At 44.9% G+C, this 22,746-nt stretch overlaps 1 protein-coding gene across 1 annotated transcript in view; it reads left to right on the plus strand.

Annotated features, from left to right (window-relative positions):
• The first annotated feature begins 2,814 nt into the window (after positions 1–2,814).
• B4galt1 (beta-1,4-galactosyltransferase 1) overlaps positions 2,815–22,746 on the plus strand; it is a 45,163-nt gene continuing 25,231 nt past the window's right edge. The window contains exon 1 of the mRNA XM_021658177.2: positions 2,815–3,431. Within this exon, the coding sequence (XP_021513852.1) occupies positions 3,017–3,431 (415 nt within the window). The 5' untranslated portion in view covers positions 2,815–3,016. The remainder of the gene's footprint in view (positions 3,432–22,746) is intronic.

Raw genomic sequence — 22,746 nt, forward strand, 5'->3', positions numbered from 1 at the left:
GACTGGCCTCAAACTCAAGATTCTCTTGTTTTCAGCTTTTAAATGCTCCTAGGATTACAGGCCTGTGTAACCATGCCTAACTGTGAGATTTGTTTTAATCAAAAGAATTCTCTAAGAAGTGATGCTTTGGGGCCCAATAAGGTGGCTCAATAGGTAAAAGTGCTTTTCATCCAAACCCAATGACCTGGGTTCAGTCCTCAGATCCCACAGTGGAAGAACGGATTCCTAGAAATTGTACTCTGAACTTCAAACACTTACTGTGATGTGTGTGAACCTCCTCCCACCCCGAGCTCCCACCAAACACAATAAATAAAAATTTTTAAAAAAAGTGATGTTTCAAGGTTGAGTTTTAGGAAATGTTCCTCCATTTGTCTTGGGACGCATCTGGAATGTGTCCTCCACTTGTGAGGAAATCTAGGAAGTTGCCAGATTACATCATTACATGGAAAGGCCTTTAGGGACGGGCTCAACTTTGGGAATGAAGGTCCCGGTAACTCAACCCAGGTGGGCCATATGAGCTCCCAGCCTCCACTAGCACCAGTCAGTCACCAAGGCACACAGGAGCTTGGAGAAGCACTGTAAAGCTGTTTTGAAATTTCTAACTGTGCTAATGCCTAGATATTACTACAGGAATCAGAACTGCCAGGCAACAACCCATTGTGGAAAGCTGCTGTCGCACTGTATGGGAGTGTTATAGACCTGTGTACTATCTGGACACTGTTCTCTGCTCTTCTGATCTGCTGGGGTGAAACAGAAATGTAAACTGCCAGGCATAGAAAAGGCTTAGTCCATGGTGAGTTCTTCGTCTTCAGGATAGACAAACAATTAGAAGGTGTTGTTTTTCCTGGATTTCTGGCCCAGAAGGTCCTGGGATAGATCTGCAGTCCTAACACTCTTTTATCTTGTCTCCTGTCATCTGAACCTAGAAAGACTCATCTCCATTTTCCTCTGCCTATTTTTCAGATGGGGAACTAAGATGCCTCAGCCTAGGTCACTCCCAAGCAGAGTCTTCCCACTTCACTCTGACATACTCACAGAAGATAACTCTTTAGGCACTACAATAATTTAGCAGTAAAAGTTTCCTTTTCCTTTAGTAAGACAACCATTTCTAGAAGCCAGGTATGGTGGCTCAAACCTACAATATCGGCACTTGGGAAACTGAAGCAGAAGGATTGTTCTGAGAGTTCAAGGCCAGCCTGGGTTTCATAGAGATACTTAGGCTAGCCTACGTTATAGTGTGGGCTCCTGCTGAAAAAAAAAAGGAAGGAAGACAGATGCTCATAGGTATTCCTGGTCATGATAAAGCAGGCCTACTTTGTGAGGCTGAGGCAGGGAGATGCTAAGTTTAAGACCACCCTGGGCTATGCAAAAAGACCCTAATCTCAAAACAAAACAAAACTCATGCATGTTGAGCAGATTTTGCAAGAGCAACAAGTAGTCCAAGACGGACTTTTCCAAAAGATAACATTTGAGGAATCTGAATGAAATGAGGGAAGAATATTTCAGATCAAGCAAATACAAATGTCCTGAAAAGACAGCTTTCAGGTTTTGGTGTTGGGGAACTGGGAGAACAATGGTGCCTCTCTTGAGGGCAGAAATGGAATGTAGGTGTTAGGATGCTGTGGGCAGAACTCACTCAGTTGAGATGATTCAGGAAGATGGGGGCTAGGGAAGAGATGTGGGCTAGAGACAGAAATGTTTGGCAATAAAATGAATACAGGAGTAGCTAGAATTAGTTAGCATTCTCCCACTTAAGGGTTCTCACCATATTCAAGCATAGGTAGGCCTTGGGATCAAGACAGGTGCTTACGTCTCTCAGGCATTCCAGTCTCCACTTTCATCTCAACAGGGAGTGAGGGAATGTGCAGTGAGTGTTCCACAGTTTTGAGATTTTACAAGCAATCCTACTCTGGGATTACAGGTATACGACCGATCTGATTCCTGCAGAATGGGAACTGTGTTGTAGCCTAGTGCAGGATGTAAAACGTGCTGCTTTGCGTGTAGGCTTGGGAATTAACGCAGCTCTCTGCCAGGCCTATCCTCACAAGCATGAGCCCTCTCCATGTGGCATGCACTAGAAGCCCTGAGATTCCCCAAGCGACAAACAGCAGAGTGGGAGAAAGTAAGGCAACTTGATCACTTCCCTTGCAGGACTTCCAATAAGCCGCTCCTCCTTACTAGCCCCTCACAGGCAGGCGGACCCACCCAGGCTAAGAGGATCTTTGGAGAATCCATTCGCTGGCCTCGTGGGGCATCGAAGCCGGTTTCCTAGACGACTTTTCTCTGCTCCAGTGTCTCACTACCCCCAGGGCTACCAGCCAGTCCTCTTGGCCCACACCCGAGACTTAAGGTACGCCAGGAAGTGGTGGGGCCGCCGCGAGCAGCTCGTTGAACCAGGAGGCACGGCTGGGAAGAGACTTAAACCGCATGGTGAACGCTAGGAAGAAAAGACTAGCGCCGCTGGGCGTGGGATGCCGGCTCAAGCCCAGGCTGCAGCCCGGCTGGCGGTGGGCCACGCTGAGCCCCCAAGAGCCCTGCCTCCCTGAATCCCACCTTCCCAAGGGCCTGCCTCTCCAGGCCCGCCCCCCAAGCCCCGCCCTCCCATAGCTGCCAGAAAAGTCCGGCTGAAGGTCCTGCCCCCCAGCCCCCACCCGAAGCCTTGTCCCTAAAGTCCCGCCCCGTCCGAAGACCCATGTCGTGGCCCCGCCCCTCAGGCTCCACCCCCTCGGGTTCCGCTCTTTACGCCTTCCGAAAAACCCAGCGGAGGCCACGCCCACGGACGAGGCCACGCCCCTTACCCATCCGCGCCGGTGGTTGCCGGCGGAGCTCCCGGAGTTCCGCGGCCCGGGGTGTCGGTTTTCCGCCGCGACGCAGCCGGCGCTGCGCTCCCAGCCTCCCCCACCCCCTCCTCGGCCCCTCCCTCGATCGCTGCGGTCTGGTGGCGCCTGGAGGGCGGTCTGCGGGCGGGCCGTCCTCTCAGCCGTAGCCCACCCCCTCTTAAAGCCTCGGCGGGAAGATGAGGTTCCGTGAGCCGCTCCTGGGCGGCAGCGCCGCGATGCCTGGCGCGACCCTGCAGCGGGCCTGCCGCCTGCTCGTGGCCGTCTGCGCGCTGCACCTCGGCATCACCCTTGTCTATTACCTCTCGGGCCGCGACCTGAGCCGCCTGCCCCAGCTGGTGGGAGTCTCGTCTCCGTTGCAGGGCCGCATGAACGGAACCGCCGCCAGCAGGCAGCCCTCGGGAGAGCCCCGACCCCGGGGCGCGCGGCCGCCGCCTCCTTTAGGCGTCTCCCCGAAGCCTCGCTCGGGTCCTGATTCCAGCCCGGGTGCGGCTTCTAGCCCCGGCCTGAAGAGCAACTTGACTTCGGTCCCAGTGCCCACCACCACTGCACTGTTGTCGCTGCCCGCTTGCCCTGAGGAGTCCCCGCTGCTCGGTAAGAACCAGGATCCGAGGACACGGACTCCTCGGATTTCCTCAACAGGGTTCCCGGACGGTACCCTAAGATCTCTTTCAGGACTGCCAGCCTCCAGGTTTGGATTAGAGTGATTAATCCCCAAGACGGGTTTCGGGGCTGACTCAAGACAGCTTGGCTGCTGTCTCAAGAGGCTGGGGCCCTGTTGGGAAGACCGCAGGCTTTTCTGGCCCCAGCTCCAGAAAAGGCCCTAGAGATACCCTTGTTCTGGCCCAGAGATCAGGAAGGTTTGAAGTTGGGGTAACTTTAGGGTAGTTCGGGGCCAGTTTAGACTGAAAGGCTGCCTCCAGCCATTCCTACCTGTAGCAACTTCTACAGTTTGAGAACAGGACCGACTGTAAGCAAACCACCTCCTTCACCACTACCCTTTCAACCTTTCAACAGTGACTTAGCTTTCTCTTTAAGGGTTCTTTCTGGTAAATGGAGATAATAAACCACATCTATTTAGGCAGTTGTTTTGAAGGAGTAAATGAAACACTGTAAGAGTTTAAATATTGAGAATGAACTTTTAGAAAGTTGCTACAATTGTGAGATTTCCTCCTATTTGTAGATCCTGACCAAGGGGCCTCCTGTCTCCCACTCCAAGTTCCTCCTCCTGAAGGTTCCTCTTAACTAAAGAGAGCAGTGCCCTCTTTAGGGGCAGAGGACTCAGGGGACTGAAAGGCTAAAATTAACCAGATTGCTGGGGGCTGCTCTTTATTTGCATTACTTGCCCAGCTGATCTGAACCCTGGCCTTCACCTGGCAGGGGCAGGTTCACAGGCTTGCGACCTAGTAGTAGGAGGCCTCCTCAGGGTAGACCTCTGTTTGACCTGTAGATCACAGGTTGTTTCTCCTGTTCCCAGCCAGGTGGCTGCTCATTTCTACTGCCTGGCTTTAGAGGGTTGTTCACAGTGAGTCTCCCATCCCCCAAAACAGCCAGGCAGCATGCCAATAGTTCTGTCACGTTCCAAAGAGCTAGAGCAGACCAGGCCTTCCTATGGTGGCTTGCTCAATTTCTCCAATAATTACTTCAATATTTTCATATCAAGTTTAGGAGGAAGTTCTTGGAATTGGCCAAACATGAGCAGAAAATTGAATTCCTTTGGACTTGGTTAATCTGGGAAACAGGAATAGTCCTATGAGTCCTGTGGAAAGTGAAGTAGAGTATTAGTCCTACTAATAAATGTGTGACTTGAATCATATTATAGTGTTCTCTCCTCGTGTATATAGTGGGCTTGTCTGTACTTACCTCACAGGTTATTTTAGGACTAATTGAGATTGTGTACATGGTAGGCACTCAGCAAACAATTAGCAATACAGTTGGAGGGTTTGAAGTGCCTTTTTCTTAGACCCCTAGGGACATGGCCGTGAACATTGTGGAGGAGGAAGAGACGGAGTCCCCAGACCAGAGTGTCTAGGTCTTCTGCTTTTGTTTTTGGTTGTTGCCTGAGCATTATGCACGGGGGGGGGGGGGGGGGGGAGACAACAAATTAATCGGTAAAGTTACAGACCACAGGGCCAGGGAGGCATGCTGGGCTAGCATGCAGAAAGCACCACATAAAACTGAATGTGGTGGTACATGCCGGAAACTAGCTCATGAGAGGTGAGGACAGCTGGATCAGAAGTTCAAGCACATCCTTTGCCTTATAGTAATTGGAGGCTAGCCTGGGGATACATCAGACCCTGTCTCAACAAAGAAAACCAGGAACCCAAATTTATAGTTGTTCAGAGTATAGGGTCTTCCTGCTGAAATATGAAGGAGAGTGGCGACTAGTTCTGCTCCATTTGGTTTTGGTAATGTGCGTTGCTAAGTAAAGACTGTACTGAGAGAGAACATTTTAGACTGTGGAGCCAGAGGCCTGGGCCTTTTCTAGCTGGCTGCTGTCATGTGACTTGCATGGGACTGATGTTTAGGCTGCTGCTGAGCCCACAACCCCAGAAATGGGGGTAGAAGGTTTTTGTTTTGTTTTTAAATTGAGCCCTGAGATTTGAATGATTAGGTGTAGCTTTTGGAGGGCAGTTCCTGCCCAGGAGGAATCTTAAGAACCTTAAGAACGCTTTAAGTGTTGGGGACTCTGTGTGTGGGGTGGGGGGAGGGCTCAGGCCCATCTGTTCTGCTGGGCAGGTCTGTCAGCCAAAGTCCTTGGCTGTGGTTTTGAGGTGGTGGGAGAAAGCTTCCCTGGGGGGTTAGCACAAGGTCTTTTCACTACTTGCAGTTTCTTTCTCTAGTTTCTGGTGTCCAGCAGTCTAAGCCAGATGCTTGGATCTTTTTCGTTTGATAGCTGGTGACTTTGAGGTGTTAAGGGACCAGACCAGGCTGCTGATAGGTCACTGTTCGAGCTATCTTTGATTTGTCAGAATATTTGAATGGACTTTAGATAGGCTGAGGGTTAGGTTAGCATTGTGCTTTGGCAATATGTGTGACTGGGGCAAACTGTATTGTTTGCAGTACCAGTGGTGGTGGTGGGGACCCCTCCCTCCTGTGGGGCTAGTGTAAGCCCCTGACCTGTGTCTCATCCTCTCCCACCCCAATGTGGCCTACAGGGGTTAGCTGGCCTCATCTGAGCTCTCTAACTTGCCTAGAAAACTCTAGTTAGTTCAGGCTTTTTTTCTTGAGCCCTGTGACAGGCCTCCAGGTAACTGAGCACTGTGCACTCTACTGACTGGCAATGAGGCTCTCCTTCATGGCTACCTGGCTATTTGCTTGAGACTGGAGGAACTGCAGCCTTGTGGCTCTTTCCTGGAATGTTTATCCTTTTCCAGAATGTTTTATCTGCTCATGTTTGGCACAGCTCAACATGGTTTGGTAGGCATTTTGGGTGTGGTGTCAGTGGAGAAAGTAGACAGCATATCAAGCTGGATTGATTTGGGAAAGCAGGGCTGGCTGGCTCAGCTGGGGCCTGAAGCAGGTATCACTAATCTTTCAAGGGGGCAGTAAATTCTGGGCAACTTAAATCTCAGAGGCCCCTGTGCTTTAAGGAGATATCCTTCATTTGTTCAAAGGGAAGATATGTGTGTGCACGTATACACGTGTGTGTGTTGCTTTTATTTATTTGTGAATGTGCATATATGTGGACCCCAGTGGTATAAGTGTAAATGGAGCACAGAGAACAACTCGTGGGGGGGTCATGGAACTCATGCTGTCAAGCTTCATGGCAAGCCCTTACCTGCTGTGCCTTCTTATTGGTTCAGGATTCTTTTCTAGAAGCAAACAGGAGCTGTAGGTAGGTAGCCAAGGCCCCATTAGAATGCCTTTTTTTTTTTTTTTTTGGAGGAGGTGCTTTTCCCTGCCATGGCTTGTGACATTGAAGATGAAGTGATGAAGTACTTGTTAGGTCTCTGCTAGGCTCCTGGCTCTCAGGCATTTCTCTTTATCATGCTGTTGTCTTCACTCCTGTGTGCACACACAAGCAGGCTGATTGGAACAGCCTGTACTGTGAGAACTTGGGAGAGAGTTGTCCTTGACCTACCCATTCTGGGATGACTCTTGGGGCCCCATCATTCTCTGATTTAGGGTGCTGTCTCATCCCAGGTCTTTGAAGAGGCACAGAGATCCTCCCTCAGATACAGCTCTTACAGCTTTGAGTTTGGGTAACTAGCCCTTTAAGCCAGTTTTGTCTTGCTGCTTTTCTCTGGAGGCATAATTTATTGGTATACACACAGATCTCACTCTATTGTCTTTATCTAACAGTTCTATTAGACACACCCTAACCTACCTGGAGCAGAGATGTACATTCTAGGAAAAGCATTACAAGGCCTCAACTCTTCCCAGCTCCGATAGACAGTCAGGTAGCTAAGAAACCCCATTACAAGAGTCGTTCAGAAATACCCTCCATGGCAGTCTGGATCTTTTTCATGGTAAAACCTGTTAATTTCTCTTAAATAGCATTTTGGCGGAGAAGTGATCACTGCCTGTTATTTAGTCATTCTTCACTTACTAGGAATATGGCTTAGTGAATTCATATGGAGGCCATGGGCTTAATCCAAGTACTGGCGAAATGGAGGGGGGTGGATATTCCAGGTTCTAAACAAGTGTGGGAACCACCTTCTGCAAAAGGGCATCCAGTGAGCATCCCTGAGACGTGGCAAGTAAGAGTCAAATGTGGGATTGGACATAAACCATGGTTTCTTGGCTTACCATCCCTAGACGGGACTCTGGTATTCTTGCCCAGGGAGACTAGTTCAAAGGATTAGGAGTTTCCTTGATATGTTCCAAAGATAAGAAAGATCCTTCTACGGTGTGTTTGTACGTCCCTTCCTCTGAAAGTTCCTGTGGGTATTTCTGGGTTACTCTGGCAACTTCATTTACAGTGTCTACTGTGTGGAACACTAGAGCCACAAAACAGGCAAAATGTCTCCCTTGTAGCAATATACAATTTAGGCAAGAGAGACATAATTATTATACTAATGTTTCTTGAATTAATGTCCTCTTTCCTTTGTGTGTGTGCCCCTTTCTCAAGTTTTTTATCCTGCCTTCCTTTCACTTAGAATGAAACTCAGGGTTGATATCAGAATTCTTCTGTCCTGGTTTTATTAGATTGTATGAAAATTTTCCTTTTTTTTTTTTTTTTTTCCAGGCCATCCATTAGTTCTGCTGGATAATCTTAACTTGCTGCTTTATAATGATTATAATGAGATATCAACAGCCATCTGCCTGGGTATTATGGTCTTTGAGTAGCAGCAGGGTAGAGATTTCCAGGTTAATTTAGAGATTGAGACTGATGGGGCAGTGGATACCAAGTCAGTCTGAGCCCTTCCACAGGTTCTGCCCTGAGACCATTCAGACTTTGGAAGCACGGTAAACAGGTTCTTCTTGGGCTCAGTAGGCTGAGGGTCTCTGTGAAAGTGGCCTAGTTATTTTTTTTGGTCAAACCTGGTAATTCCTTCACTTCCCACTTACTTATGTCTCTGCTCCTTGTTTCCATTCTCTGTTCCCTGTTTGTTCCTGCCAAGGGAGACTGAAATTCTGCTTAAATTAATGTCTACTTGGAATTTGCAGGGTTTTTAATGCAGTGGAGTGGTGATCTTTTATAAGAGAAAAAAAAATTGTGACTGTGTGTGTGTGAGCGCACATACAGGCTTGCAATGGTACTCGTGTGGTGGTCACAGGACAACTTCAGTATTAGTTCTTGCCTTCCACCTCATTTTGAGTCAAGGTTTCTTGTTTGCTGCTGCGTACACCAGGGCTAGCTGTCCCACAAGCTGCTAGGGATTCTCTGTCTCTACTTCCCAGTCTTGCTGTAGGAGCTCTGGGAATATAGACATGCTATGGTCTGGCTTTTACATGGGAATTCCAATCCAGGGTCTCATGATTTTACAGCAAGAACCTTACCCACTGGATCATCTCCCCAGCTATGGAGGGGTTTTACAACAAATAGGCTTCCCTTTTGGTTCAAACCCTTTGAGACTGTGACACTGTGATAAGTTTACATTTGATTCTGCCCGTGCTCCCGAAGCCAATGGCCAGCCAGACCCTGCAACTTTGAAGGGCTATGTAGCAAGGCATGAGTTTGAACTTTATGCTCTCCATAGACCTAGCCTTCCTGTGTCTAAACTGGGCAAAGTCTCCTGAAAGCTGACTGCAGCTGTGACTGTGAAGACCTCGGTTGTGGAACCTTGCTTGCCTGGGTCTGTGCAAGGTGAAGGGAGGGTGCTATTTTCCTGAGGAGAATTCTTTAAGTCCTGTATGAAAGTCAGAGGCTTCTGGGTAAGAGGGCTGCAGTGCTTTGGCCTGAGCTGGCTCTAGATAAACGTGGCCTAAAGAGATTCGTCATTAGAAGACAGGGGTGAATCATATGCTCAGGTTCCACGTTTTCAGCTAGACCTCAGCCTTCACTTCCTCTTACAAATGGGGGTTGGGGGCTGTGTTACTTACTGGCTATTACTGAATTCTTTGGCCATGGTTTTAAGTATGATCTGGGTGTATTGTGTAACTATAATGATTGCCTCATAGGTGTCAGGACAAGGGCTATGGGTCCTTGTGTTTGCCTTTCTTTTTTTGGGTGGGAATACTTGTTCTGTTTGTGTAAAGTAATGCAGGGGATGGGAGTGTGTAACTCAGTGCATAGCACTTGTATGAAGTCCTAGATTTGATGATCCCCAACTCTGAAAACATACAGATAAAAAGCAGGCACTTTAAAAATAATTTGTAAAGTTAAAAAAAAAAGTATACCCATATTTTTTTCAGCTAAGATAAATATGCCCTCCTACTTTCTGTTTATTTTTTCATGTTTAAGAATATAGCTGATATTTTGTTTCTGGATTTGATTTGATTTTATTTTATTTGATTTTTGTACACTGTTTTGCAAAGTAGCCTAGGCTTTTAATTCCTGCCTCAGCTTCCGTGAGACTGGGACTTCAGGTGTGGTGGCTTCAGACTCAGATAATTGGCTGTTTTTATGTCACTTGACTCAGACTTGAGTCATTTGGGAAGAGAGAACTTCAACTGAGAAAATGCTCCCACCAGATTAGCCTGAGTAATCTGTGGTGCATGTTCTTGGTGATTGTTATATGTGGGAGGGCCCAGCCCATTGTGGATGGTACCACCCCTGGACAGGTTGTCCTGGGTGCTATAAGAAAGCTGCTGAGCAAGCCGTGAGGGAGGAACAAGCCAGTACAATTGTCTGTCCATAAGCTACTGCTTCAGTTTTAAGTGTAAGATGAAATAAATCCTTTCCTTTTCAAGTTGCTTTTGGTCATGATTTTTATCAAGCTATAGAAACCCTAAGACATCCAGTGTCATATAAATCAGATAAAGTCGAGGTCTTTTCAGGAGGAATAGACTGATATAAATTCATGTAGCTAGCCTGGTGATTGTCCTTTTTCATTTAAGGTTCTGTTACAACCTTAGTCCTGCATCTTTTGGGGCAGGGATGTATTTCAGTGCAAGGGCAATTGCTAGCAGGTGTGAGACACCAGGCTTGATCCCCAACACTGCAAGAAAATAATAAAACAAAACTAACGAATAAATCACAAGAGCAGTTTCATCTTGCTCAGCAGAATATACTATAGCTTTTCTTATCACTTGGTTGTTGTTAGACACATATGTGTGGGTTTTGTTTTCTTGGTAGTGTGGTGAGCTTTGTATACCAAATTGTACTTTTTGTATGGTGTCTGTAGAGTGTTTTCCAAAAGAGAAAGAAAATGATGAAAAAACAATTTTTTGAGACAGAGTTTCTATGTGTAACCCTGGCTGGCCTGGACTCAATTTGTAGACTTGAACTCACAGTGATCTGCCTGACTTTGCATCCCTGAGTGCTGGAATCAAAGGCATTTGCCACCATGCCCAGTTGGATTTTTTTTTTTTTTTTTGAGAAACCTTCTTACAAAGGGTTATGTACATTGGGAAATTACAGGTTTGTACAGTTCTGTCAAATGAATATCACTTATGTGGAATGATATGTATAGAATTCTAATCAAAATGAGAGTAGGTTCAAGAAGGATTTGGGGCGGGGCCAAATGCTACAGTACCTAGCAGATCTGTAGACCTGGCTGAGCAGAGATCTGCTGTGAATAAAATCCCTGAGGATGGTGCTTCCTCAGTAACTTCCCCAGTTGTTTCCTTAGCAGCCAAATTCCCTGGGTAGACTTATATGACCTAATATGGCTCCAGGGCTGAATGCTGGATGCATACTAGTGGGTAGCCCAGTACTGGTGACATCATTGACATGTGACACAGAGGAGAGGTGGGAATGAGCCAACACATCAGATTCTGAAACATATGGCATTCTTTTTCCACTACCACATGTTCCTGAGTTCTAGGGAGGGGCTGTGGAGTGAGAAGCTTTCACATTTCCGGGAATTCTCTTAAGGGAAAAGCCTGCGAAAGCAACAGAGGTTGGCTTTCTATGTAGAATTGGTGGATTGTATCAGTAAAACCTCAGGCTGCCCTGGCTGTTCCTAAGGATTATATTTTGAAGTTACTCCAAAACTTGGATGTCCTCGGTGGAACTAGTTTCTATTCTGAGGGGATGTTTGGTGTGGAGAATCTGCTGCCGGTCATTTGGCACTGAGCCTTGAGAGTTAGAGCAAGGTTGCATTGAAGGAAGGGGCAGGGTTCTGCCAGACCAGCTTGAGCCATGTAGTCTAGGATCAGGCTCCTTCCTGCCTTTCCATATGGGCCTGAGGGACCTGGCAGGGGCTTCAGTAAGTGTCTGCACCAGTGACAGGGTTCATTCTAAAACTGCCTTTAACATTTTCTTTAGAAGTTCCTTTCTTTTGCCTTTGACATCCTGAAACCACAGAGCAACTGTTGGTGTGACAAGACACCAACAGCTTGAAAAAAGAGACAGGTAGACAGACAGACAGACAGAGGACTGTAAGATAAGGGCGACTCAGGGAAGCTGGCGTTTGTGATAGATGAGCATGAGGACAAGGCCTGATAGCTTCTTATATTCAGATAAACACTGTAAGCAGAGGCCCTTCTGGCAAATATACTTATTAAAGACCCCAAGAAAGGAGAGAGACATGGACTCACTTGCTTAAATGCAAAGGAAGACACAAACAAGGTACACCCCCTTGTTATAGAAGAAGTCCCTTCAAAATGGGTGACTGTTGGCCAGCCAGATTCAGAGGCCTTACTGTTCAGAGACCCTAAGGGGCAGGGAGTGAAATTGGTGTTCTGGCCTAGGGCCAGCATCAGAAACCAAGGGCTCCTTAAACACACTGCTTCTGGCAACCCTGTCTTAGCCTGTCTGAACACTCTCCCGTTTTGTGGTGGGCTAGGGGTATTGCTGGAAATAGCCCACGGTTTCTTCTAACTGTCACACAGCCAAACTCTAGCTGTTGCCTTTGGTTACCCACAGGGTAGGGGAAGAAAGGAAGTGAATGCAGGGCAAGTGGGAGATGATAGAGGCCATGGTGCAGTTCAGTTTGCTGGGGACTGCAGACGGCCAAGGGACCTCAAGGAGGCAGTGAAGGAAGGGGTTTCAAGGATTGTAAGCCAGACATGGTAGTATACCCTTTTAATCCCAGCACTCAGGGAGGCAGAGGCAGATGGATCTCTGTGAATTCGAACCCAGCCTGGTCTACAAAGTGAGTCCAGGATAGCCAGGTCTACCCAGAGAAACTCTGTCTTGAAAAACAAACAAAAAGAATTGCTGCACAGTCTGTAGAGGGCAGGGGCAAGCCTGGAATACCAGTGGATTTAGAGTCGTGCTCCTTTGAAGTTAAACCAATCTAGATTCCTTTAGTTCATGTCTTTCTGAAATTCAAGTGGACTATTTTTCTCTCCTTCCTAAATTCTCATGTGGGGTGTCTGTAGAAATAGGAACTATATGTGCAGTGTGAAAGGCCTCAGAAATTCTTTGTGAAGCTTATCACCCATTTGTGGTGAGCATTTGTAGTCTACAAATATGAAGGGTTAGTATTTTCCTTGAACATGCTATTTCCTTGTATATGGCTTACAGGGCTGGAGACTGAATTCAGTGCCTTATGCATGCAAGGACAAGCCTTTTTAGGAGACTAATAGAAGCCTGCTTAATTACATAAATGGTAAAGTGATTAGAGCCAATGATTTCAAACAACCACAAGTTTATAAATCCAGGATATCAGGCTGTACTCAACTTATAAAGGATACTACCTTCCTCTTCTAGCCACTTCCTGTATCTTCTCCCAAATTCACAGTTCCCTTCTGACTTAATAGGGCACTCTGGGACCATTGAATCAAGTCATAGTTACTTTTTCTTATGTGAAATGGGATCATGTCTTTCCTTGGAAGGTTGACAAGAGGATTCAATATGATATGAGGCATATAATTATTGATCAATACTGTTCCTTGGGCAGTATGATATGAGGCTTATAATTATTGATCAATCCTGTCAGTTTTTTAGGCTGACAGTAAATTTTTTTCCAAATGGAGACATGTGAAACTGTGACTAAAGCTTAGGGAAGTGGAAAGCTCAGAGTTGTGGTTTGGGGAGACTGGCCTGGCCAATGTGGACAGACCTGCTCCAGGCCCTAAGAGGAAGGGCTTCCATGTGTTAGGTGTGCCAGGTATTTGGGGGCTGTCTACAGTCTTCTCTGTAATATATATATATATATATATGTGTGTGTATGTATACTATATATATGCCATATGTATGCTATATATGTATATATGTATATATATGTACACTATATATATGAATACTATATATATATGTATGTGTGACACAGTTTGTCAGTATTTGTCTGTATTCAGATGACAAACAGTTGAATGTTTTGGCAAAGGAGCCAGAAGGGAGTGTTGGATGTTTTGTGGAGTCTCGAGAGCTGAGATGGTATGTTGTTGAAATTTAAGAATGGGTTAGAGAGATGACTCAGCAGTTAAGATCATTTGCTGCTCTTGCAGAGGTTCCTGGCTTCACAAACATCCATATACAGTTAGAAGGGATCTGAAGCCCTCTCCTGTCCTCCTTGGGCACTAGGTGCACACATGGTGAACATACATGCTTATAGGCAAAACATTCATACATATAAAATAAATAAATCTTAAAAAAAACAAATTCTAAAAATGGAAAATTCTACACAGATAAACCCTGTTTGGGGTTGGGGGTGGTATAGGAGAATAAATGTAAGTGCTTTCAGTTAGATGTATGTCTGCCATGTTGGTAGAGCGACTAAGGCACAGACCTGGGATAGCCTTTTTTGTTCTACATGGGGGCTGGAGTTGAGATGATGCTCAGTCTAGAAATCAGTTCTGTTTTCAATGTACTGAGTAATCTGTGGGTCTCAGTTTATCATGGGATAAAATGGAGGTTTGGCTTAAATGCTCACTGGATTATCTTCCTGCCTGATGTTAGTGTAGCCATGGCTAGCTAAAAGGCTTCCTTGTATAACACTGGAGAGCTTCTTAGGACTGCCTTGCAAAGCTGGAGAGTTGTAGTGGGCCCTGAGAATCAGGATTGAATCTAATTGAGGAAACACACACCTGTCCTCAAATGATGTTGTCATCTATAATTGTGTAATTGTAAAAGTAACTTGGGTGCCAGATGTTAAAGTAACTTTTATTGGCCTGATTTAACTGTTGTATAAGTTTTATTCTCCAGATGTAATTGTCATCTCAGAGGCTTACTGCCTTTGTGTGCTAACCTAGGCCTGGTCCTGTAAGCTTTTGCTTTTGTACAATCTAATCTGTTGTGATTGATTCTGTCAAACCTTTCTCTGATTTGTCACTTTGTCTGCCTCTCAGACATTACTTTCAAACATTGGTGCTTCCTTGTACAAACTTTACCTTCATTGTTTGGGATTAAAGGTGTATGCTAAGGGTGCGTCTTTATTCCAGCCAGAGCAGCCAGTTGCTGGATTAAAATCCCTCTACATGCAACTGAGTTACAAGAAAAATATCTCTCTCTCCCTCTACTCCCTCCCCCTCTTTCTTTCCTTCCCTCTCCCTCTCCTTCACTCTTTCCTTCTCCCTCTGTATCTCCCTCTTCCTCCCTCCCTCTCTCTCTTGCATGTGTGTGAACACATACACACAAACACTTCACTCCATGTTTTAAGTAAAATTATGACAGTGTTGGGCTGAAATCATAGCTATCCATGGTTGCTTTTGGCAAACACAACTGCTTAGACTCCTGGCAAACCCAGAGTTTAAGCAGGAAGGCAGAAGCAAGGTATCAGTTGATGAAGCACTGAAAACTAGTCAGGTATCAGTTGATGAGTTAGTCACTAAAAACTAGCCATTCTGAATACCGCATACAGTCCCTAGGCTGCAACCACAACCACATCAACCACACACAACTTCACATTTGTTCAGCATTCCCTCCATGCCAGGTGTGGGGAGGTTGTAGCAGCTCATTTTCTTGCTTCGTTGTCCTGACTAAAACCTTTGTTATAATGCTGAACATTTGTGGCAGAAGGGAATATCCATTTGTTCTTCCTGAGTGGGGAAATACTTAGGTTGCCACTGTTAAGAATTGTGTTGAGAAGCCAGTTTCAGTGGCACGAGCCTTTAATCCTAGCACTTGAGAGGCACAGGCGGGTAGATATCTGTGCATATACATGGTGAGACCCTGTCGCAAACAACCAACCAAACAAAAACAAAAAATTGTTGCGGACTGGCAAGATGGTTCAGCAGGCAAAGGTGTCTACCACCAAGCCTAGCAACCTGATTACCTGAGTTTGATCCCTGGGGCCTACATGTTGGAAGGAGAGAACTGACTTCCTCAAGTTGTTCTCTGACCTCCAAGTGTGTACTGTGGCTCATGTGTACACAAATTCATGCAAACACACACACACACACACTCTAAAATGAATATTTAAAAACTGGTGGTAGCATTGGCATCAATACCCTTTTTCAGATTGTGAGGACCCCTCTATTCCTAGTCTGGTAAGTGTTTTTATCATTGAAGGGTTATGGGCTTTGACAGGGCTTGTTAATCATGTGGGTTTGTTTGTTTTGTATTTGTTTTATGTTTTTCTTTTTTGGTCCATTCTATTGATATGATATGTTTTACATGCCGAATAATTTTTAAATATTAAGTCAGTGTTGCATGCCCAAGGTAAATATAACTTGGTCATGGTATTGAATGTGCTTATTTATTGCTTGCTTGAGTTTGATAGTGTGTTGTTTTAGTTTTTTAATTATATGAGATTGGTTTGTAGTTTTCTTTCCTTGTGACACTTTTGTCTGTTTTGTTGTTTTGTTTTTTTTTTTTAATGAAAATAATAATGCCTCATAGGACAAGAAAGGAAATATCCCCACCTCTTCTATTTTTATGATACTTTATAATCAATTTTTCTTACACTTTTAAGCATCTGGTAGAATTCTCTGGTGAAGCCACCTGGACTCACCTTTGTTTATATAGAAAGTGTCACTCATGTTTTAATTTTACCTCTGCTATCTTTAGTTACACAGGCGTTCTGAAATTTTCCACCTTTGAACTGTGACTTCAGATTATTTTCAGAATCGAGAAGGGCTTCATCATTTCTAAATGGACTCCCTAATGTTTTAGTGTTTGCCACTGGCAATAGATGGTGAGCAGAATAGCTGTTCCAGTGTTGTAGTACCCTTCTGTCATATCAATGGGACCCTCTGAGGCACCAGACTCTTCCAAATCCACCCCAGATGTCAGTGGATCAAAGTTGAGCTGTGAAGTTTTATACATTTATGTTAAAAGAACTGCATTTACCATTAAGGTTTACATTCTAGGAAGTCTGGGGGGGATAAGGAAATCTAACATTGAACATCCCTAAGTACCAGGTACTGTAAAAAGAATGTGTGTATTACCTCACTTATCTCTTGAAAGGAAGATAATTATGGAAGGCATAATTGTCCCCACCGTTAAAGGGAAACCATTTATAATGGTTCTGATATCTGAGTCTGAGTATTGCCAGGAATGCATGGTTGGCTGACTGCCCAGATGGCCTATGAGGCTTTCTGCAGCCTGAGGTATAATCCTAGGAGGAAGGAGAAAGAGCATTGCTGGTCCAGAAGTTGCATCAAGTCTCCAGAATTGATCAAAGGTCTAACTGGCTTAACTATCCATACGTGTATGGTGGTACGATAAGTTACTGTTTTACTGGAAGAGTGGGAAGGGTAAATCCATCATCAGGTGGTTTAGAGTTCTTTGGGTGTAGCTGGGCAGTAGTGGTGTATGCCTTTAATTCCAGCACTTCGGAGGCAGAGTCAAGGGGATCTCCTTGAGTTTGAGGCTATCCTGGTCCACAGATCAAGTTCCAGGACAGCCAGGGCTACACAGAGAAACCCTGTCTCCAAAAAAGAAGAATTCCGTAGATGCAAACACCCCTACATAGAATGTCAAAGTATCCTCAGAGAGCCGAGAAGTAAAAGCCAGAGTGGAGAATTAAGTTTGCCCTGGATCAGGTCATGTCAGGCTGCCATGGCCTCAGAGCCATCTCTGGCAGCCCTTGAAGAATAGCCCTCTCTATACTGTAGCTCCTAAGTTTCTTCTTTCCCACCCACTTACCAAGTTTCATTTCATGGCCCAGTATCATCATTGGTCTACTCAGATTCTCTTGCCTTATTCATTATTTGCTGTAGTTTGTTTTCATTCTCACTTCTATTCTTGAACCCCACCATAAGCAGCCCTGCTCCTGTGTTTGCAGCATATGTGTTTCCACTTGCCAACAGAAGCCACTGCAGTGTGTATTTATGTATGTATTTTTAACTTACAGCCATTAAATTGGTTTATCTATCATAGGATTGTATGGACTAAAACATGCTTATATTTGTGTATATACCACCATAATCAAAGCACAGAACTCTTTTTTTTTTTTTTTCAATGCAGTTTATTCAGGAACCTTGAACAATCATCTGACCCTGGGGAAAGCCAGCCCACAGCTTAAATAGCCTCTGGGTAGCCAACCCCAGCATGCCACGTGGGCAATGCAGATAGGTCCACATACATGGAAGCAAGCCAGATCCTCAGCCTTAGCCAAATGTGGAGTTGTTTGTGACAGAGAGCACTCACCATCGGGAAGGTGGAAGGCGGAAACCAGCTCCATCTTTAAGGCGCGGCATTACGCAGCTCTCTACAGTTCCCCCTTTTTGTTTTAGACGCATCAGGCAAGAGTAGAGGTCTGATCTCTGATATTAGAAATAAATTGGGACTTTGTACTGATGTTCATTTAGGTGTCATCCACCCAAAGAGCATCAGACCCTTTTTCTCAGAGGCGGGACCTGGGGCATCAACCCGCATGCAATCAGACATGCTCTTCTCTGGGTCCAAAGCGGCTGACCCTGAGTGCAGTGCTTAGCCTCGCATCCAACACAGAACTCTTTAGTCTCTTCCAAAGCCCTCATTATTAGTCAGATCCTTTTCCCATCTTTGATCCCAGACAACTTTCTGTTTTGCTTGAGACAGGGTCTTATTTTATAGTTCACACTGTCCTAAAATTCACTGTGTAGGCCAGGCTGGCATTGAACTCAGCATAATTTTCATCTCAGCCTCCCGCATGTTAGGATTATAGGTATGAGCCCTCACACCCAGCAATCTATTTTTTATTACTTTTATCTCCCTCCATCCCAGGGCCTTATACATGATAGGTAAGCGTGTTACCACTCAGCCCTGTGTTTGTGCGTGTGCACATGTGTATACCTGTGTTTTGAGATTGGATCTCTGCTGTATTGGCTGGTCTAGAAGTCACGTTTCTTCTTAGCTTCCAGAGAAGCACCACGATGGTTAACTCCTTATGAAAATTTGTCTGCTCTACCAATGATGTGGTCAGAAGAAAATCACAATATCCTGTGTTATATTCAGCTTCTCCACCTGACACGACACCCAGACTTCCTTTGTGTTCTATGACAGGAATTGTTGAAGAGTTTGCTCATGAATACAGTTTTGTATATTTTGTATATTTTGCTTGGATGGGGGTCTCATTTTATAGCCCAGGCTACCCTTAAACTTGTGTTCTTACAGGGCTACTCCCTCAGCCTTTTATTATGTAAATATTCTATTTTTCCTCCACTGGATTGATTTTTAGCATCTGTAGTTATTTACTTATTCCTGAATCAATTACTATAGTGGTTGATTTATTTGCATTTGTTACTCATCAGTTTTCTCTTTTCCTCTACTCTTTGATTTATAGATCAATTCAGTCTAACTCTTTTTTAAATTATTTTTGAGAATATAATATAATTGCATCATTTCCCCTTTTTTTCCCTTCAAACTCCCATAGGCCCCTCCTTGCTCTCTTTTCAAATTCATGGTTTTGTTTTTTCATTAATTGTTGGTGTATGTGTGTGTGTGTGTATATATATACACACTTATATTCATATATATATATGTATATACACACACACACATACATATATATTCCTAAATAACTAAACAACCTGCTCACAGACTGTTGATTCTTGGTTTTGACCAGTGGGTTACAACTTTTTTTATTTATTTATTTAATTATTTTATTTTTATTAATTACACTTTATTCACTTTGTATCCCCATGTACCTCCCTCCCTCCTCCCCTCCCAATCCCACCCTCCCTCTTCCCTACCCGTGTCCCTCTCCCAGTCCTCTGAAAAGGGAGGTCCTCCTCCCCTTCCCTCTGACCCTAGTCTATCAGGTCTCATCAGGGGTGGCTGCATTGCCTTCTTCTGTGGCCTGGTAAGGCTGCTCCCCGCTCAGGGGGAGGTGATCAAAGAGCAGGACAATCAGTTCATGTCAGAGACAGTCCCTGTCCCCATTACTATGGAGGCCACTTGGATACTGAACTGCCATGGGCTACATATGTGCAGGGGTTCCAGGCCATCTCTATGAGTGGTCTTTGGCTGAGTATCAGTTTCAGAAAAGACCCCTGTGCCCAGACTTTTAGGATCTGTCGCTGTCCTTTTGGAGCTCCTGTTCTCTCCAGGTCTTACTATATCCCACTTCTTTCATAAGATTCCCTGTACTCTGCCCAAAGTTTGGCTATGAGTCTCAACATCTGCCTCGATATCCTGCAGGGTAGGGCCTTTCAGAGGCCCTCTGTGGTAGGTCCTGTCCTTTCCCCTATTTTCTCCCTCCTCCGATGTCCATCTCTTTGCCTTTCTGAGTGGGGATTGAGCATCTTAGCCAGAGTCCTCCTTCCTGATTAGCTGCCTTAGGTGTATGGATTTTAGTTTGTTTATCCTATATTATATGTCTAGTATCCACTTAAGAGTGAGTATTTACCCTGTGTGTCTTTCTGCTTCTGGGATACCTCACTCAGGATGATCTTTTCCAGTTCCCACCATTTACCTACAAATTTCATGATTTCCTTGTTTTTTGTTTTTTTTTTTTTAATCGCTGAGTAATATTCCATGTGTAGATGTACCATAATTTCTGTATCCATTCCTCAACTGAGGGGCATCTGGGCTGTTGCCAGCTTCTGGCTATTACAAATAAAGCTGCTACAAACATGGTTGAGCAGATGTCCTTGTTGTATACTTGAGCACCTTTTGGATGTATGCCTAACAGTGGTATAGCTAGATCTTGAGGAAACACTATTCCTAATTGTCTGAGAAAGTGCCAGATTGATTTCCAAAGTGGTTGGAGTTACAACTTTTATGCCATTATTTATTCCAATGTTTACCATCCCAAGTTTACCAGTGGGATTCTGTATCCTTTATCCTTTTGATATGTCCTATCATTATGGAACAACTTCTTTTAGGAAAGAGGGAGGTGCTCTGCCCTGATACCAGCCGTTTCTCTACTGAGTTCTCTTCTAAGAATATATTTAGAAAACAAGAATTAGCTCCCAAGGGTTCAGTTTTGTGTTTAGGGTCCATCCTTGTCACCATGTGTCCACTTAGCCTGCTGACTCTTACTGCCCAGGGATAGTCCATGGTATCTACATACGCTGGTTTTCTCCTGTCTCTTCCTTAAGGGCAATTCTCAGACTGCTTCCCACACTGCTTGCCCAAATAGCACTATGAGGATCATCCTTAAATACGAGACTCTGAGGTTACAGATGGGGGTGGAGGGCGGTCTGAGGATTTGAACGCAGGTCTTCATGCTTGTGTGGCAAACTCTTTATCCACTGAGCCATCTCTCAGAAGGTGTCTCTACCTCCTTCTTTCTGGGATTGACAGCTAAAGGCAGGTATATTTTATACAAATCTCAGCTCAGGGGGAAAGGGAGAAATCTGTCTTTAGGCTTTTACCAAATGAAGCAGAAATTCATTCTTGGATTATCCCCCAAAAGGTGAACACCTAGCTAATTAATTGGGCCATAGATATCCTGGGCCTCCAGCCACAGACTCTTAATCCCAGAGCCTAGGGTCTCTGTTTTTGTTGCTGGTGGAAACCTTCTCACCTTAGATGGAAACCTTTTTACCTTTGGACGGAAGTGAACTGTCATATCTCCAGTTCTGGAATCTCCAGGGGCTTTCTGCACTGTCTTGTTCCTACTGCACTATTCCACCGAATTCAAGAGCCGCAACCAATAAATACATTTGAGAAAAGTTTATTTAGCTCGGTAAAGTCGAGTAAGACCCAACTTTTATGCTGCCTCCCTTAGTTCACTCCCTGAAACCTGAGATTGAGAAGAATTCTGAGACAGAGATAGGGCATAGCATGGGGACAGCAGAGGCATGACTGCATGTAGCTGTATTATGACCGTCAGGACCTAAAGGTTTACTGAAGGCAAGGCAGGGCAGCTCTTCAGATTGCTCCTAAGCAACTGTGTCAACCCCTCTTGTCTTAACCTCCCTTCCCTCCCTTCATTGGAGGAATCGTGGTGTTTCCTCTGGCCCAGGGCAAGATCTTTAGGGTCTGGTTTGAGGTGGGTCCTGACCCTTCAAGGTGATGTAATCTGGTCATAACTTTGTTCACTTACTTAGGTTTAGGTCTTAATGCCTTTGGTGACAGCTCCATGGATTGAATAGCCAAAGCTGAAGCTTTTCTGGTCATCCTGCAGCCTGAATCAGACTTTGAGATTTGGAGCTTTGGGCTTATTCTCACAGGAATGAATAGCATATGGTGAAGAGCCTAGTTTGTATGGCAGTGTGAGGCTCAGATGAAGAAAGGCAATGTATTTAATTAAGTTAGTCCATTCTTTGCCACAAAGTCAAATTATAGGCCTATAGCTTGGAGGAAGTATAAATTTAAAATTTAAACTTATTTTGGGCAGTACCAGCAGCCCATGCCTAGAAATGAAAGGCATGCTTTCAGTCTAGAAATGAGTGGTTTTTGGTATATGAAGCTTTGTCTCAAAACAGGACAGAACCAATCAACCAGCCAAACAAACAAACAAACAAACAAAAAAACAACCCTAGGACTCATATTAAGATGCAGGTTCCTGGGGCTAGAGAGATGTCTCAGTGGCTAAGATTAGCTGCTGCTCTCCAGAAGACCTGGGTTCAGTTCCCATGGGTACTAATAACCGCATATAACTCCAGTTCTAGGGGAATCTGATGTCCTTTTTTGGTCTCTGAGGACACTAGGCACACATGTGGTACACATACATGTAGATAAAACACCATGCACATGCAATTAAAAAAATAAAATTAAAATAAAAGTTGTGGCTTTCTGGGCTACTCAGCTGGGTGAGTGTGATAGATGGCAACCTCACCAGCGTGTTGAAAGCCAACCACAGTGCTTGGCCTTTGAAGATCAGGTAGGTCTTTAATGATGTGGATGGCCATATGTCACTGTGTGAGAAATGAACTTGATGGTGAGGCCTCTTCCTGCACATGGAAGGTTACAGAGTGGGGCTGTGTGGGCATGTGACAAGGCTCCCCCAAACAGAGAGATGGGCAGAGGAGGAGCTAGCCCCACTGTGATGCAGCCTTCTACTTGACCTCTGGCCTTGCCTTGTAGGTCTGCTCTGATAGGCTCCTTTATTTTTTGAGTAAATACTTTGTTTTTCTCTGTCACTAAGTGCAGAATTCT

This window comes from Meriones unguiculatus, chromosome 9, assembly GCF_030254825.1.
Source record: "Meriones unguiculatus strain TT.TT164.6M chromosome 9, Bangor_MerUng_6.1, whole genome shotgun sequence".
Taxonomy (NCBI): domain Eukaryota; kingdom Metazoa; phylum Chordata; class Mammalia; order Rodentia; family Muridae; genus Meriones; species Meriones unguiculatus.